Genomic DNA, 14,626 nt, shown 5'->3' on the forward strand with positions numbered 1-14,626 from the left:
CACGGCACGGCACGGCTCGGCACAGCCCTACCCCGGCCCGGCCCGGCCCCGCCGCCTCCCCATTGGTCCCTCCCGCTCCCCTCCGCTCCGCTCCGCGGCGCCCCCCGGGCGGCGGCCGGGCCGAGACGCGGCGCCGGAGGCAGCGCTGCCCCGCGGCGGCGGCGGCGGCGGCTTAAAGCGTGCGCGCCGGCGGCGAGGGCGCGCTCACCTGGGCGCCGCTCCATGGGCTCCGCCGCCGTGCACGGAGCCGGCCGCCGGAGCCGCTGCGGGGCAGAGCCCAGGTGACCATGCGGGGGAGCCGGGCTCGGCCGCCGCACGCTTCGGGGAGCAGGTAGCAGCGCTCCAGGTGCGCGGCGGAACATGGACTGTCTCCTGCTGCTCGGCTGGACGGTACCTGTTGCGGTTCTCAGCGGCTGCTCCATGCAATTCCCGACCCTCCCGTGGCTTGGAAGCGCTGTAAAGGCAGGTCGAGAGCACTTTCTTTTGCAATCGCCTAGAGTACTTGCATACCAGGTTACTGCACAGTCTCTGGTGCCTTGTCTTTCTGCCTTCCCTTGTCAAGTAAATCTCGCCCAATGCTTCTTTTCTCTCTCTCTCTCTTTTTTTTTTCTCTTGCAGACCCTTCAGTTGTGCTGCCTCTGTTGCATGTCTCATGCAGCAACTTTAACCAGTGACAGCATCAGCATCAGTGAATTAAATCATGGTTTGTATAACTCTTTCTGTATCTATGTATGTGATGTATGTGAAGGATGCTTTTTTTTTTTTTTTTTTTTTTTGGAGACAGCGTTTAAAGTGAAGAAGCCACAGTGTTCAGGGAACATAAAGTGAAAGCAAGTTGGCTGCCATAAAATAGCTAACCCTGGGCAGAGATTAACTTGTTCAGCCCTGCGTGTAAAAGCTAAAAGGAATGATAGGTAAAGGCAAAGTGAATGAATAAACGAGATGGTAAATACATCCACGTTTACATGTGCAATTAGGAAGATGAATGTGTATGTAGCCACAACAACAAAACCTCATGCATCTGTTATGGAAGCAATGAGACAAAAGTAATGACAAGATTTGGGTGGGAGGGCGGAGGAAGCAGAGCAGTGCAGGCTAAGGGAAAGCAAACCTGGAGAGAAAGGACTCGTGTGAATGAGAGCTGAGGAGCAGTTTGTTCCCAGGGTGCAGAGACTAGCACTTAGATGCTGATGAGTTTGGGAAGTTTGAAGTGCAGTGTATACTTTTTATTGGGTGAGAGTGGAAACAAAGTACAATAGAGAACCACACCAGGGTGCAGAAAGGAAAACCCTCTTGCACCCTATCATCTGCTCACTGGGGGATTCCCTCTCTCCAGCAGCTGCTTGCATTTTTTGGCCACTAGCCTGCTTAGAGTCCTCAACTTCTGCCGTTGATTCACACCACTTGAGGAAAGTGAAAGCTCTTGATGTATTGTTTCCACCATCTAAGAAAAAACAACCTATCATTGGTTATGTGCTCAGCTTAATGTGCGTCCAATAAAATCTATTTAGGCGAGGAGAGTGATAGTTTTTGCAACATCTGTTACAACATAAGAAGGAAGAGTTTTTTCTTCTTTCATAAGGGTGTTAGAAGTGGATTGTCTGACTGTCAAATCTGTGGACATCTTTAAGTATTTGCAGAGAAGTACAGCTCAATGGTTCAATGGGGCAGGGAAGCAGTTTATTCAGCATAGTTACTCATATAACTGGGAACTGGTGCCAATGGTGCTAGTTCAGCAAATGACTAAAATTCAGACCAAGCTTTCAGCATCCAAGTAATCCCTGTATGGGTAGTTCAATAGCAGTGGTCATGTACTTCAAGCTAGGTGCCTGCTAGCTGGATCATGGCTTCTATTTTTTTTTTTTCCTTTCCTAGGTTCTGTGAGTAGATCTTCTCCTTGCAAATAGTTTTGTAATTTTTCACGTATTTTATCCAGAACAATAAAGTTCTTTGACATGTAATTAGCAATGGCTGACTAAAGGTTATTAGGTAGGATGTAATCTCTTTCTGCTGAAGGTCAATTACAATTTGAAACCCAGTCTAATCAAGTCACTACAAAGAGATGAGGTCTCACTCAGTTAAGACATTAATAAATTAATCCTTTAATCCATTTGAACAAGTGGTACAGTTCTACAAAGTCCCAGTCATGGTTCCCCCTACAGTGATATAATATTTGCTGCATTCTTAGGGAAGGAAAAAAAAAACTAAAACCAAAGCAGCCTTCACATTTGACAGCAATTAATACAGGGGGAGGGGAAAATCTACAGATCTGCTGGTGATGACAAATGTCTTCAGAAGAATGATTGTGGGAATGTTCACAGCTATGCTAGTTAGTCTGTACCTCTCAGTGGGGCAGAAAGGAAACAAACACAGTTTGAGAGCCTGTGTGACTTACAGGGATAAGTATACGCAGTCAAGGCTATATACACATAGCCTGTAGAGCTTTCAGGCCTTTCCTTAAATGAGGGAATTCTTCATACCATACTGAAAGCCTGCCGCTTACTGTGTAAGAACGACACTTACCTTATTTGCTGGATGCTAAAGCTGATGGCTAACTTTTTTATCGTTACAGATTATGTATTTGTGACACCTGTCAAAGTGGATTCCAGTGGATCGTACATTTCACACAATGTTTTGCACAGTACTAGGAAAAAGAGATCAACTCAGAGTTCAAAGAGTTCATTGCACTACAAATTTTCAGCATTTGGACAGGAACTTCACTTAGAACTTAAACCTTCAACCATTTTAAGCAACAGTTTTATTGTCCAGGTACTCGGGAAAGATGGAGTCTCAAATTCTCAGGAACATGACATTGAGCAGTGTTTCTACCAGGGATTTATAAGGAATGATAGCACCTCATCAGTAGCAATATCTACATGTGTAGGCTTGGTAAGTGTTTCTTTAAAATAAATCAGTGTTTGAAGTATTTTCATATACGGAACAGTAGCGTTTTTGGCAAAGATCTGTATGTATGTACCATAAACCATTTGGTGACTTTCCTAAAACCACTAGTGCATTTAACAGAAGAGATTTAGTTATAGCCACTGAACTGCATCACACCTTTTGTATTTTTTTACCATAGTCTTTGAGGAAAAACCAGAAGATTGACCAGTAGTCCTAGTAATTAGCCCATAGCAATTTTCATTTGGTATAGTTTGTGATAGTTTCTCCTCCTTTCACCTGCTTTTAAGTAAATGTTCTTGTTGCTTTTGTGAACTACTTTGGATAAAGAAAAAATCAATCCATAAGTTTAAGAGAAAAAAATATTATACCTAGGTTTGTCAACTGCTTTAAGGAAGGGTGAATTTCCTAGCTCAGTAGGAGTTACGAACCAATTTCCCTTAGCTTCCTTTGACAATTCCAGCCTACTTTGGTTTATAAATCTTGACGAGTTGATCTCTTATGAATGCGTTAAATATTATCTTTGCATATTTTATATTTATGGCTGTCATCCAAGTTCATGAAAAATTATTATGCACAAATGATTTTTTTTTCCAAAATATATTTGACAGTGCTCTTTGCCTGCAGAGAAGTCTTTACTGACTTAACTCAGAATAGTCATCTACAGAATTAATGGTTATTGATGGCTTTTAGGCAAAAGATTTTACACCTTTCATGCAGTCTGCTATGAATGCAGATTAAAGAAGGGAGATTCAACAATGTTAGGTTATATGACGCTGTCCTTATGTTGTGTAGTTCATTAAGGTCCAGAGGATATGTTAGGTCACCCTCTAGAAATCTCTCTTGCAAAGGTGCTTGACCATAAGGGCTGTTAAACTGCATGATGGGACCAAAAGAGGGGCACTTCAGACATCCAGTGTTTCCTTTGAAATAGTAATCAGTGACTTGAGAAGAGGGTGGTTCACTTGGAAGAACTGTTGAATACTGATAATTGGTTGAAGTAGTCTGGATTATATTTTGTATGCTCTACTTTTTTTTTTTTTTTTTCTCCTGTGTGGGTCACAACAGTCACAGTAGTTTGAAGGAATTAATATTTTATAGTTCATTTGAATGGTTGCAAATGTGACTTTGGAGCAGGTGCCAGGAACAGGAATGAAATTTTCTTTTGTTTTTATGTTTGGAGTCCTGAAGTCTCAATATCAGATATGCTTAGTTGTGAATTTCTGTAAAAGCTTAATTTTCAAAACTACAAGCTTTTATTGTTTTTATTCAGACAAAAGCCATTTTCACTCATTGCAGTGTTTGCCATTTCCTCTAAGGGAAGTGCTCTACCTACATACAACAGTTAAAATTTGGGTGATCTCCCCTGTTTGGTCACGTTCTGTTTTCTAACATGCTTTATGAGCTAAGTAAAGCTGGGCTTGTCATGTCTTGTCTGGAGAAGGAAGGTTCAAGTCTGCCTCAGGTCACAGAGAAACAGAATGTGGTGATCTTAACTGAGACTGAAATGGATCTTTTACCACTGTCTCGACATAGAGATTGTTATGACTGGTAAGCTTTACTTAGAAAAGATCCAGAAACTGATCAAAAGAGAATAAATACTGTGGCTTGAACAAATTTATTATGGCAGAACATTTTCAGTACCTACACTATCATCAATTATAATCTGTCTCTTTCTTTAATCAGTTCCAAGATTCAACAGATTTCACCTTAAACTGTTATTTTAAACTGGTAAGTGAAGTAAACCTTACAATAATCTCCTGCAGAGTCAGTATCACAAATAAAGTATAATTGTTTCTTTCTCCCTATCCATCCATTAATTTCAGTGCACCTAGTGAATATCAGGAAAATTATCAACAGGGTTCTTAGTCTTCCAGTTTGCAAGGCTGCCTTCTTAAAAATGTGTCGTCAGCTGTCTGTAATGACAACCACGTCATCTTTACTGTGATCCAAATTCAGTGATCATATGTTAAGTCTGGATGCTGTGCTGTGATCAAGAGAACCTTGTGAATAGCTCCTATATCCTCTTTGCACCAACTACTTTTGTCACTTGGTTGCCCTTCTTTCCTATTTGTTTTGTTCACTGCAATTAAACCGAAAGTGGTGTTTCTTCTGTATGGTTGGTAGCACTAATCTTTCCATTGTTCCTTTCATTAGCAATAGCTTCTCTACAATAAAACTGCACTGACCCATTCTTTCAAGCCTGGAACACCACAATGTGATTTGGAAGCAATTGCATTTCAATAGACTACAGGGACTCTTTGATCTAATTTTTTGGATGACCTAGAGTACTCAGTCATTCAGTTGTCTGTTATCTGCCATTGCCTGCAGAGTGGACTTTTGAGAGTCTATATGAAATGGTTTGTTAGGCAGGATGACCTTAACTTAACACTGGAAAGGAGCAAGAATTTGTTTCTTCAGTATAGATCTATTAAGAGATGGACATATCTTGCACTTTAATAGCTTAGTTGACATTAAGGCCTCACGTTTTTAGGCTGACTTGTTGATTCGAGACTGAATGTTTCCATCAGTCAATGCAATTTCCTTGATGTGTCAAAAGGCAAAACTGGGTCCACGTTCTTTATCTGAATAAGTGCTCATGTAAATTAAGTTAGCATTTTAGGATAGTGTGTACAAATTTACTATGAGTACTGCCTCTTGCCTTTTCATCTTTATAGTGTTTAGGTATTTTGATTGTCAATGCGAAACCTGCTTTCTTCTGTACACTTTTGCTTCAGTCAGCATCCTTTATTTGCTGGAGCATCAGCTATGCAGCAAGAAAACTGGTTTTTATTTATTTATTTTGATGAAATTAACTTGTATGCAAGAAATCTTGTTTAGATCTTCTTAAGTGCCTGCTTCACTGTCAGGCTTTCAGTAACAGCATCATACTTTCTTGGTAATAGAGTGTCAGATTTAGTAGAATTTGGGCTCATGGTCTACAACACAGAGTCATTCAGTCAATTTATCAAAAATGCTCAAAAGACAGGTGTAGTTTCTATGCCTTCATAAAAATGTGTTCTGGACTATCTGTAGAGAAGATAATACATTATCTCCAAAGAAGCTGTGATAATTTTTTTTTCATGTTCATATATTTTGCTAATACTTCCTCACTCTCAGGGCTGCTTTTTTTGTTTGTTTGTTTGTTTGTTTGTTTAACTCTTCTAACTTTGAGTCAGTGAGTTCATTTACATTTGTAAATATAAAATTAGTTTCTTCCTTTGTCATCGTCTTAATGTGGCTCAAATAGAAAATCCTGTAAATTTTTCAACTGCTTTCCCCACTGATGTTCATTGTCACTTTTAATAAAACTCTTCTGATAGTCAAGAATGACTTCTTGGATTTTCCTTCAAGTTCCTTGTGCTTTCCCTATGTGTACATCCAGGCCGCTGGTTTGTCTTGCTGTTTCATCCTATGTTTGTGTGTTCAATTCAAGCTGCTCATTCTTCCCCATTTTTTTTCCAAGCTCCTGTCTTGAGTTAATTCTTACTTATTCAAATTATAGTTTATTATTACTGATATTATTTAGTAATATATCATTACTTATATTTGCCTTTAGCTATATTATTGGGAGCCAGGGCCACATAACCAAGGTTTTTTTCAGCTTTTCTGAAATAGGTGGTGCAGGCCACTGTTAGAATAAGACTTATTTTTATCTTTTTTTAGGAAGTATTCAGTTTGGCCATTTCTGTATTCCCAACTACTTGCCCTTGCCCCTTTGCCCATCCTCATACACATACTATGCACTCTATCCTCTGTTAAAAACAGGTATCTATGTCAGGTTCACTATCTTTAAACCCACTTCCAGGATGACTCTGTCTTTAAAAGCCTTACTACTGTTTGTGTGTTGATTTGTCTCTATTTACATGCTTTTTGTCTCCTTTCTGTTTCCTTATGTGCTGCATATGTTAGGTCTATGTATACATAACCTCTTGTATAAAGCGAGTGGTTTGCAGTCGCACAGTAAATCAGGGCAGAATGAAAGAGAATCCCAGAGTTGTCAGTAGTCAAGTTGTGTTCTAGAGACAGTCTTAAAAGTAATTGATAACTGTGCATTTAGGAACTGAAATCACACTCCCCTTGTGAACAAGAACCCTCTCTTTAAGAGTCAAACAAATTTACATTGTAGTCCAATACACAAAATATAGAAAATACTGATCATAATGAATGAGTTGGTTTTTATATATAGCATTTGTGGGAATGTTGCTGCTATTTGGTGGAGGAGAGGTGAGGGCACATGGCAAATACAAAGCATGTGCCCCTGCTCCCCCCCCCCCCAATGAAAAAAGAAAAAAACATGTACAACATAAAGGACTGCTCCTACCATTACATCATAGAGGAGACATGCATCTGCATTTTGGGTCAGAGAGAAAATCAGCACAGTTCAGTGGAACAGTTCAAGTCCTTTAAAACTGTATGATACAGAGTTTTATTGTTTAGACCAAATTCAGCCCTAAACAAATGTGCTAGCATGGAGGCCTGACAGACTGCACCTGCTTATGCTAGAAGAGAATATGGGCCATTCCGCCCCTTTTATTTATGTACCTCAATTAGAAAAGTGGAGTCAGCTTCATGCACTAGCTAGTGCCCTCCTTTGTTTTTGGTAAGATGTGATTGAATCTTTCATTATAAGGGGCCTCTTTCTCTTGTCTCAAGTTCTGTTGTGTTTGTTAGTGTCTAGTCAAGGGAAGAGAGAGGAGGGAAGGATGAATCATGTTACACTCACTGAGCTGTCAGAGGAGTCTATGACTGGAGAAAGGGTTAGATGTAGCTCTGAGAGATAAACAGGAGGTGTATTAATTCGCTGGTAGTTGTGTGTGCATGTCTGAGGGCAGGACTTTTCTCAAAATATCAAAGAAGCCACAAAATTAAAGCCTCTTAGCACAGTCTGGCCACCTAAGAGGCAGGCACGCAAGGCAACTCATGTAACCATGCCTTGTAGTCATTTAATTGCACCCCATATTAGTATTAAGTTCATACTAACAACTTCTTATACCTAGAGCTCACACTTTAAGTCCAATTAAGTTTATTGAGATATATCCCGGTGTTCTTATTCAGACAAACCCCCATCATAATCAGTGAGCCAGACTGGTGGTAAAAGTACAAAACAATTGCTGTTTGCAATGAAGTTCCTTTAGAAACCTACAGCTGTAAAAACAGCTTTTGGCCCAGTAGGACCTTGAAGAGAAGATTTGTTTCATTCTAAAAGCTATTTTAGTCCATCCACAAGTCAATATACAAATTCTATAATTTTTGCTGTTACACGAGAACAAAATGAACAGCATATGGAACATACATTCTTTAACCTTCTTTATATTCATACACCAATACATCTCTATCCTCTATAAAACAAATCATATTTCACAGGATCATCACTTTGTCCACCATCTTGATGGACATTGGGTCATTATTCATCCCATAATACAGCAAAGAGGAAAGAAGGAAAAATTTTCCAAGGAAAATGAGGTGACAGTGAAAAAAAAAAAAGCCACATTCTTGAAGATATTTTAAATTATACTAGACAAATACAAAATATTTTTGATCTCAGCCTTGCATTGACTGCTGATAGGAAATGAATTGCATGATTAGGTTATTGATTGCCCTCCTCCATATTTGTCAGATAAGCTTTCTGTTCAACTCTGGTTTTAACTCTGCAAGACAAAGACAGTGTTATCCCAGGCATTGTGATCCTACTGATTCCTCAAAGGTAAGATATGGAGTTAAACAGGATTAATGTTGGAGGAATAATCTGTCTCTACTGGACAGTAGGAATAATAGAGGTTGTGTTTCTTCCAGGTTTTATTAAAAAAACAAACAAACAAACAAACAAAACCTGTAACCCTTGAACATACATAGAGGAAACACAACCACCGAGTATGAGCAGTTTGGCTCCATCAGCCTGAGCACAGTGGCTGTGAACATAGAACAGTTCTCAAGACTGCCCACAGGAGGTAGTCCTCTAAGTTATTTTTGTCTGCTCCATTATTGCTTAACTGGCAGTAAGAGCATGGAAATTGTTGGTGTATTTCAGAACAAACTTTATGCTGTTGTGAGCACCGGTGCTTGCACCCTAAAAACAGTTCCAGAAACGGGGTCGTCCACTTGTGTGTAGATAGGCAGCTTGTCCTGACCTTTATTTTCTAAGAAGCAGTCTTGTGACTTCTGAATGAATCACTAGACTTTATCTATACTTGAAACATCAGCATTTTTCTCGCTGTAGCAAAATCTTTCCACAAAGCTTAGTTCCCACAGTTTCCCTAGTCCGTTTGAGAGAAGCTAATAGTCAAATGCCCTCATAAGGGTCAGGAGAGGATGACCTGTCTGTGCAGACTTGACCTCCTCATAACAGGATGTCTTTGATGTAAATGAGGATTTTTATTTTAAGTGCTACTATTTTGTTTGGACCATACCATCTCTGCTGCTGAGATGCAACATATTCTCCACAGCCATGAACTACTGAACATCTAAAATATTTCCCTTTTTTAGAGGCAAATTATAAAAACTAATAGCCGCTTTCAGTTACTAATAATTAACTTAAACAAGACTTTATTTCTCTTTTTCCCCTTCCTCCACTTCAAAAGTGCTTGAGGAAGATACCAGGTTTGCATACCCAGAATCTGAAGTCTTTTGTTTACCCAAACCACAATGACAGCCTGTGAAACTGTAGTTCAAGTCCAACTCAAGCAGCCCACTCCCACAGCTCCATACATGACACACAGCAGTGGAGTGAGTGAAAAGCAGAAGAGTATCTTGGTTGTGCCCTGGTACTGCGGCACAGTCCACTTAATTTGAGCAAACAGTGATATCAAAACTGTTCTTAAACATTGTTTTTTCAAACTTGCTTCCTCCTTAGTCTATCTGTACAACCAGTACACTGGTTTGGCACTTAAAGTTTTTGAATCGCAGTTATGTTTATGTGTACAAGTTATTTAAGATAATGCTTTCAGATTTGCAATGATTGTGATGCACAGCGTGCCCCATACTCAAAAGAGATTTAGTTTGATCACTGAGACTGCTGTCCAATACTGCCAACAATGAGAGAAGGGCAGAAGTCTGACAACTGTTCTCAACTTCTATGGTTTTGAAATTTGCAGTCCATGGATGGGGTAAGATAAAAGCTGGGGCCATGCTGTACAAAGGCATCCAGAGCTGTGATGCCAATAATTTATCAGATGATTCTATAAGACAATTTCAGAGCTATTTGCATCTGATTTCACTGTCTCCTGGGCATAAGTATTGCTGTGGACCTATGGATTTCTCCGGGAGATTTCTAGAAAATACCTGTCTTTTTCTTTGGAAGTTGCAGTGTTCAGCGATAACCTGACAACACCCCCACTAAAGTGAACAGTCTATTTAGTCATCAGAAGTGTTCCCTCTAATTTCCTGATCACGCACAGTTGTTAGCTCTGTGTGACACATTTTGTAATGGTCTTCTCTCAGTGAACTAGTGGGAGAAGGGTTAAACTTAGTTATCTGTGGTGAGAGCTACCACTGGACCTGCAGTGAGAGCTAGCACTGAACCTACTGCAAGTTCTATCAGCTGAAGCTCAGACTTCATTATCTTTTTTCTAAAACCCAATCATTTTGTGTTAGGAAGGCTCTGACTAGCCCTTAAATGGTATCTGAATTGAACCTTAATGGATAATTACATTACAAACAAGGTTTTCCTCTGTCTTTTTGATCATGTCACTGGGAGCAAAAATGTTGGTTCTTTCGTGCCTTTTCTTATCCCATTTTAATCCCAATTCTGTTGCTGCAGGTCTACCATAAATTACAGTATGCTAAAGGAATTTCCTATTGATTTGCTCTGACAGTGATTTGACCAGCTTTGTGAATAGCTGATGGAAGCAGAACTTATCTTTGGTTCAGACAGTAGAGCGTTGACTAAAGCTTCGAGGTAAACATTTACAGAAACCCGAAATCATAATGCCTTGCAGCTCAGCACAATTTACAAATGTATTAATTAAGCTTCAGTACTGGCTTTACTGTGTGTTGGAAGAGACTCATAATAGGTTGACATCAGTAACCTTTTATTGTTTATCGTGCTCGGAAGTCACTAAGAATGAGGGTGAAGAAATGTCAAATAATCAGGTCATATGCAAGTGAATGAGTCTTGATGGTTGAAGCTTAGTACCGTGGGAACCATTATATTCCGGAGTAATTTCTGGAACAGTCAAGTTAATTTCTTTTTTACAATGTTAGTTCATAAGCTGGGGAAATCTACAAACAATTTATACAGTCAGATGAAAATTCTTTTCCTGAGTCTCGTAGGTAGCATCACAGCTAGTTCCTGACAGAAATTAGTAAAACAAAAAAGTCTGATGACAAAGATAACAGGTCTTGAAGTTATTGTTACTGGAATAGCAAGGTCCAGCATAAATGCATTTAATAGAAGAGGAAGCTGAAGCAATAAAGTGATATTTACTTGAAGAGACAATAGGGTATTGCCTTTTCACTCTTCTGTGGCATTAACATTTCTAGCTGCCCCACTATGTACACAACTCTCATGGCTTTATGCTGTGAGGACTGGATTCTTGCTGTTCACAGTGGGATCACTTGAATGCTTGTGCCTGCCTGCCTAATATATGTTAATTGAAGGACTTTTGTGTCTCAACATCTTTATTAATATTAATGTAATGAGATTTTTAATGGACCTATACAAAATATGCTTGACCTAGCTTAAGCCCTCACTTTTGTTTTTCTACTCTCCAGCACAGTGTGGCTTCCAACTAATTTAAGAACATAATATTATATTCTGTGGCAGAATACACAAACTAATGAAACATGGATTAGTCTTCAGATCTGCAGTTTCTTTGCCATACAATATAAAATTTATGTAACATCAGAATATAATTAGTTTTTTTTTAAATAATGAAATTAAAAACAGATTTGCTTTTTCTTCATGCAAATTAATGCATTTCAGTGAAGAGACTGAGCATTTAAAAATAAATCTGTCTTGAGCAAGCTTGTCTTATGTGACACATTCTTTTTTTTTTTTGGAAGAAGTCATGAAAACAGTAGGTCTTAAAATTAGGCTAGACTAAACCTCAAATATTTTCAGTTAATACTGTAATTGAAGTATTATCTGGTCATGGTATAGGGTAGGTATAAATGGTGTAAAACAGTGTCAGAGAAGAAAGTTTAAACTTTTCTAAAACATGTGGCTACCCAGTTTAATTTCCTGCTAACACTTGATAGAAAGTTGCACTACTTATCTTGGTTGATGCAAGTATAAATTAAGGATTATAGTACTGATCTTGGTCTAGGGCCAGCCTGATTTTTCTGCAGCCCACCATGGATCTGCGGATAATTACAGTACAGATGAGAAAAATGTTTCTGTCACTTTTGCACTTTTTTGCTACTTCTTCTGTCAGAGGATCATTCCTTATAGTCTGCTCTACAGACTTACATTGTTTGCAATAGCTGTCTGTGAAATCACCGTAGAGACCAGCCTACCACAACAGTATCTCCAGCCCCAAGTTTCTTTCTCTGATTGCTGGCTGCTCTTCATGCTAGAAGCCATGCTGAAGGCTGCATGGATATTTTTTGCATTCCCAACATCGCGTACTGATGATCAGATTGTTTTCTCGCCTCTAGCAAAAGGTTGAGCAAAGGGGAGAAAAAGGACAACTTCCAGGCTGAGACAGAAGCGAGCAGCTGATATCCTTTGATTCCTGCACCACAGTATCTTTCACTGTCATTGACAGGTATTTGCTGGTTTAGGGGCTTCCTCTAAAGCTTGTGGAGAGTAAAAGGTTTTATGCTGGCTTTTCTGGATCAGAACCTGTCCTCAGGAGAGTTCCTCCATGTATCATCTTGGCCTTAGAATAAAGAGGCACACCATTTCTTTGGGTAAAATTACTACAATTACTCTTTGGCTTAGAAAGGCATTTTTCAAATGGAGGGTACTGCTGGCTCATCAAGAAAGTGAAGCATGTCAGTTTCCACTGGCAGACCCTAAAACCCATCTTGTAAATAATCCAAGGTAATACTGTATAATCAGATTTTCCTGAGTTACAAAATGGAGGAAAATGGCCTACCTGAAAGACAAAGAAAAACCCATCTACAGACTGCCTGTATCCTATTCTCAGGGACTGCTTAGACTAACAGCAGCCAGACATGAAATGAAGCAGGAGTTCAGGTGGCTTCCCAGAGAACCAGCTGCTGCTACTGCTGCTGGAGAATGCAGTGAAGTGCTTGGCATCTGGTGCCTGCAGCTGCCAGATGTGTTTCAGTGTACTAACACCAAATGTTTTCATTACTGCTGTGCTGCCAAGGTATTGTGACAAACAAAAGAGTAAAGAAAGTGCAACGGCCACCAAAAAATTCAAAGTCAAAACTAAGTAAATGTAAAGAGGTTACTTGGCCTAATCCTGATCAAGTCTTGGTGAAGTAAAATCTGGCATTTAGAGTAAAAGAGGAAAGTAGTTTATGAGGCTTGTTTCCCTTGGTTGACAGGAGTTGGATTTCACAGTCTTTGACCTGCAAAAAGGTGCAAGGATATTAACACCTGTCTTCCTGGGAACACCTGTAGGAGGCAAGACCTTATTTGTATTTTGCCCTTGGTAGGAGAGCTGAATAATTGCAGAGAGGAGGACATGTAGTCTCCTATAGAAACAGTTAGGTGATTCTTGTGATTCCTCTTCCTGTCAGAGACCCCTTGGTGGTCATTTTCACTGTCTGAGGCAGGGTCCTACAGCTCTCACTCAGTGAAGGTCATGCATGAACCCAAATACAGGGTGGGAGCCATGACAGAGCAGCATACAGTCAGGGCAATGTGTCACTGAACATCAGACTAATGGTACAGTGACAAAGTTTTGGTTTCTCCATCAGCTTGCGTGACAGATGTAACACCAGTGAAAGGATAATTTGGACCTGAAGCTGAGTCAGCAAGAGCGGCTGATAGATTACCACAGACAGTTGAACCTGGGATCAAAAATGTGCTAGACTTTGGTTTTGACCTGTGTATGTCACCAGTTCTATTTACAGGTTTTCAGCTTTCGGGTTGTAGTCCCATAAGAAGTATATTTTTTGTTGCAATTTTCCAACTATTTCTTGAAAATTAGCTTTCTGGTGTGCAGAATAGCAACACAAGACTAAATTAGTTGGAATCGGCTTGAGGCTGAAGGAACAGTATATTTTTGGTTGTGGCAGTTCACATGTTTTATTTAATCATTTTAAAGATTTCAGTGTGGGAAGGTCAGGAGCACACTCTAATGTGAGAAACAAAACAGAAAGAAATGTTCTTCACCCAGAATGAAGGTCTGTGTCCTGCAAACTAGCATTTTTACGGAGCAAAGGACACTCTGCCTCCACAGGCCTACTTTTCTAGTGGGTGTAACAGAAGATTTGGAGTATTTCTCTGTGGGGCTGTGTTGCTACTTGCCATCAACCTGCTCTGAATGGTGCCCCTGTGCTCCAGAATACCTCCATAGCATGCCACGTGCCCTTAAAGGCAGTTTATCTTTTGGACCTGACTTTTTGCATTTTTCTAGTCAGTAAAAAGGAAGAGAAATTGATGTATACATACATACACGTCTATACCAAAGAGCTGAATTGATGCTAGTGTGAATCTTGATTTTACTAAAGACAGTGCAATGCAGTAAATATGAATGTATTTTCATTTCCATAAAGTTGCACAAGGCAATTTTCTCTAGAAGAGAGCTAGAGCTGTTATCTTTTCTGCCATTCAATAGCAATATCATGCTAGCAAAACAGTAGCTAT

At 39.7% G+C, this 14,626-nt stretch overlaps 1 protein-coding gene across 3 annotated transcripts in view; it reads left to right on the forward strand.

The window, feature by feature from the left end:
- The first annotated feature begins 200 nt into the window (after window positions 1-200).
- ADAMTS18 (ADAM metallopeptidase with thrombospondin type 1 motif 18) overlaps window positions 201-14,626 on the forward strand; it is an 80,082-nt gene continuing 65,656 nt past the window's right edge. For 2 of the 3 annotated variants that reach the window (XR_004778165.2, XM_035543675.2), the window contains exons 1-3: window positions 201-462; window positions 619-703; window positions 2,573-2,889. Coding sequence is in view for 2 of the 3 variants with exons in the window: in XM_035543675.2 (XP_035399568.1) it covers window positions 361-462; window positions 619-703; window positions 2,573-2,889 (504 nt within the window). In the remaining variant the exon portion in view is untranslated. Of the gene's footprint in view, window positions 514-618; window positions 704-2,572; window positions 2,890-14,626 lie in introns of all 3 variants that reach the window. The other variant, XM_050713253.1, reaches the window with a different exon arrangement.

The sequence above is a fragment of the Cygnus atratus genome, chromosome 12, assembly GCF_013377495.2.
Source record: "Cygnus atratus isolate AKBS03 ecotype Queensland, Australia chromosome 12, CAtr_DNAZoo_HiC_assembly, whole genome shotgun sequence".
In the NCBI taxonomy this organism is placed as follows: domain Eukaryota; kingdom Metazoa; phylum Chordata; class Aves; order Anseriformes; family Anatidae; genus Cygnus; species Cygnus atratus.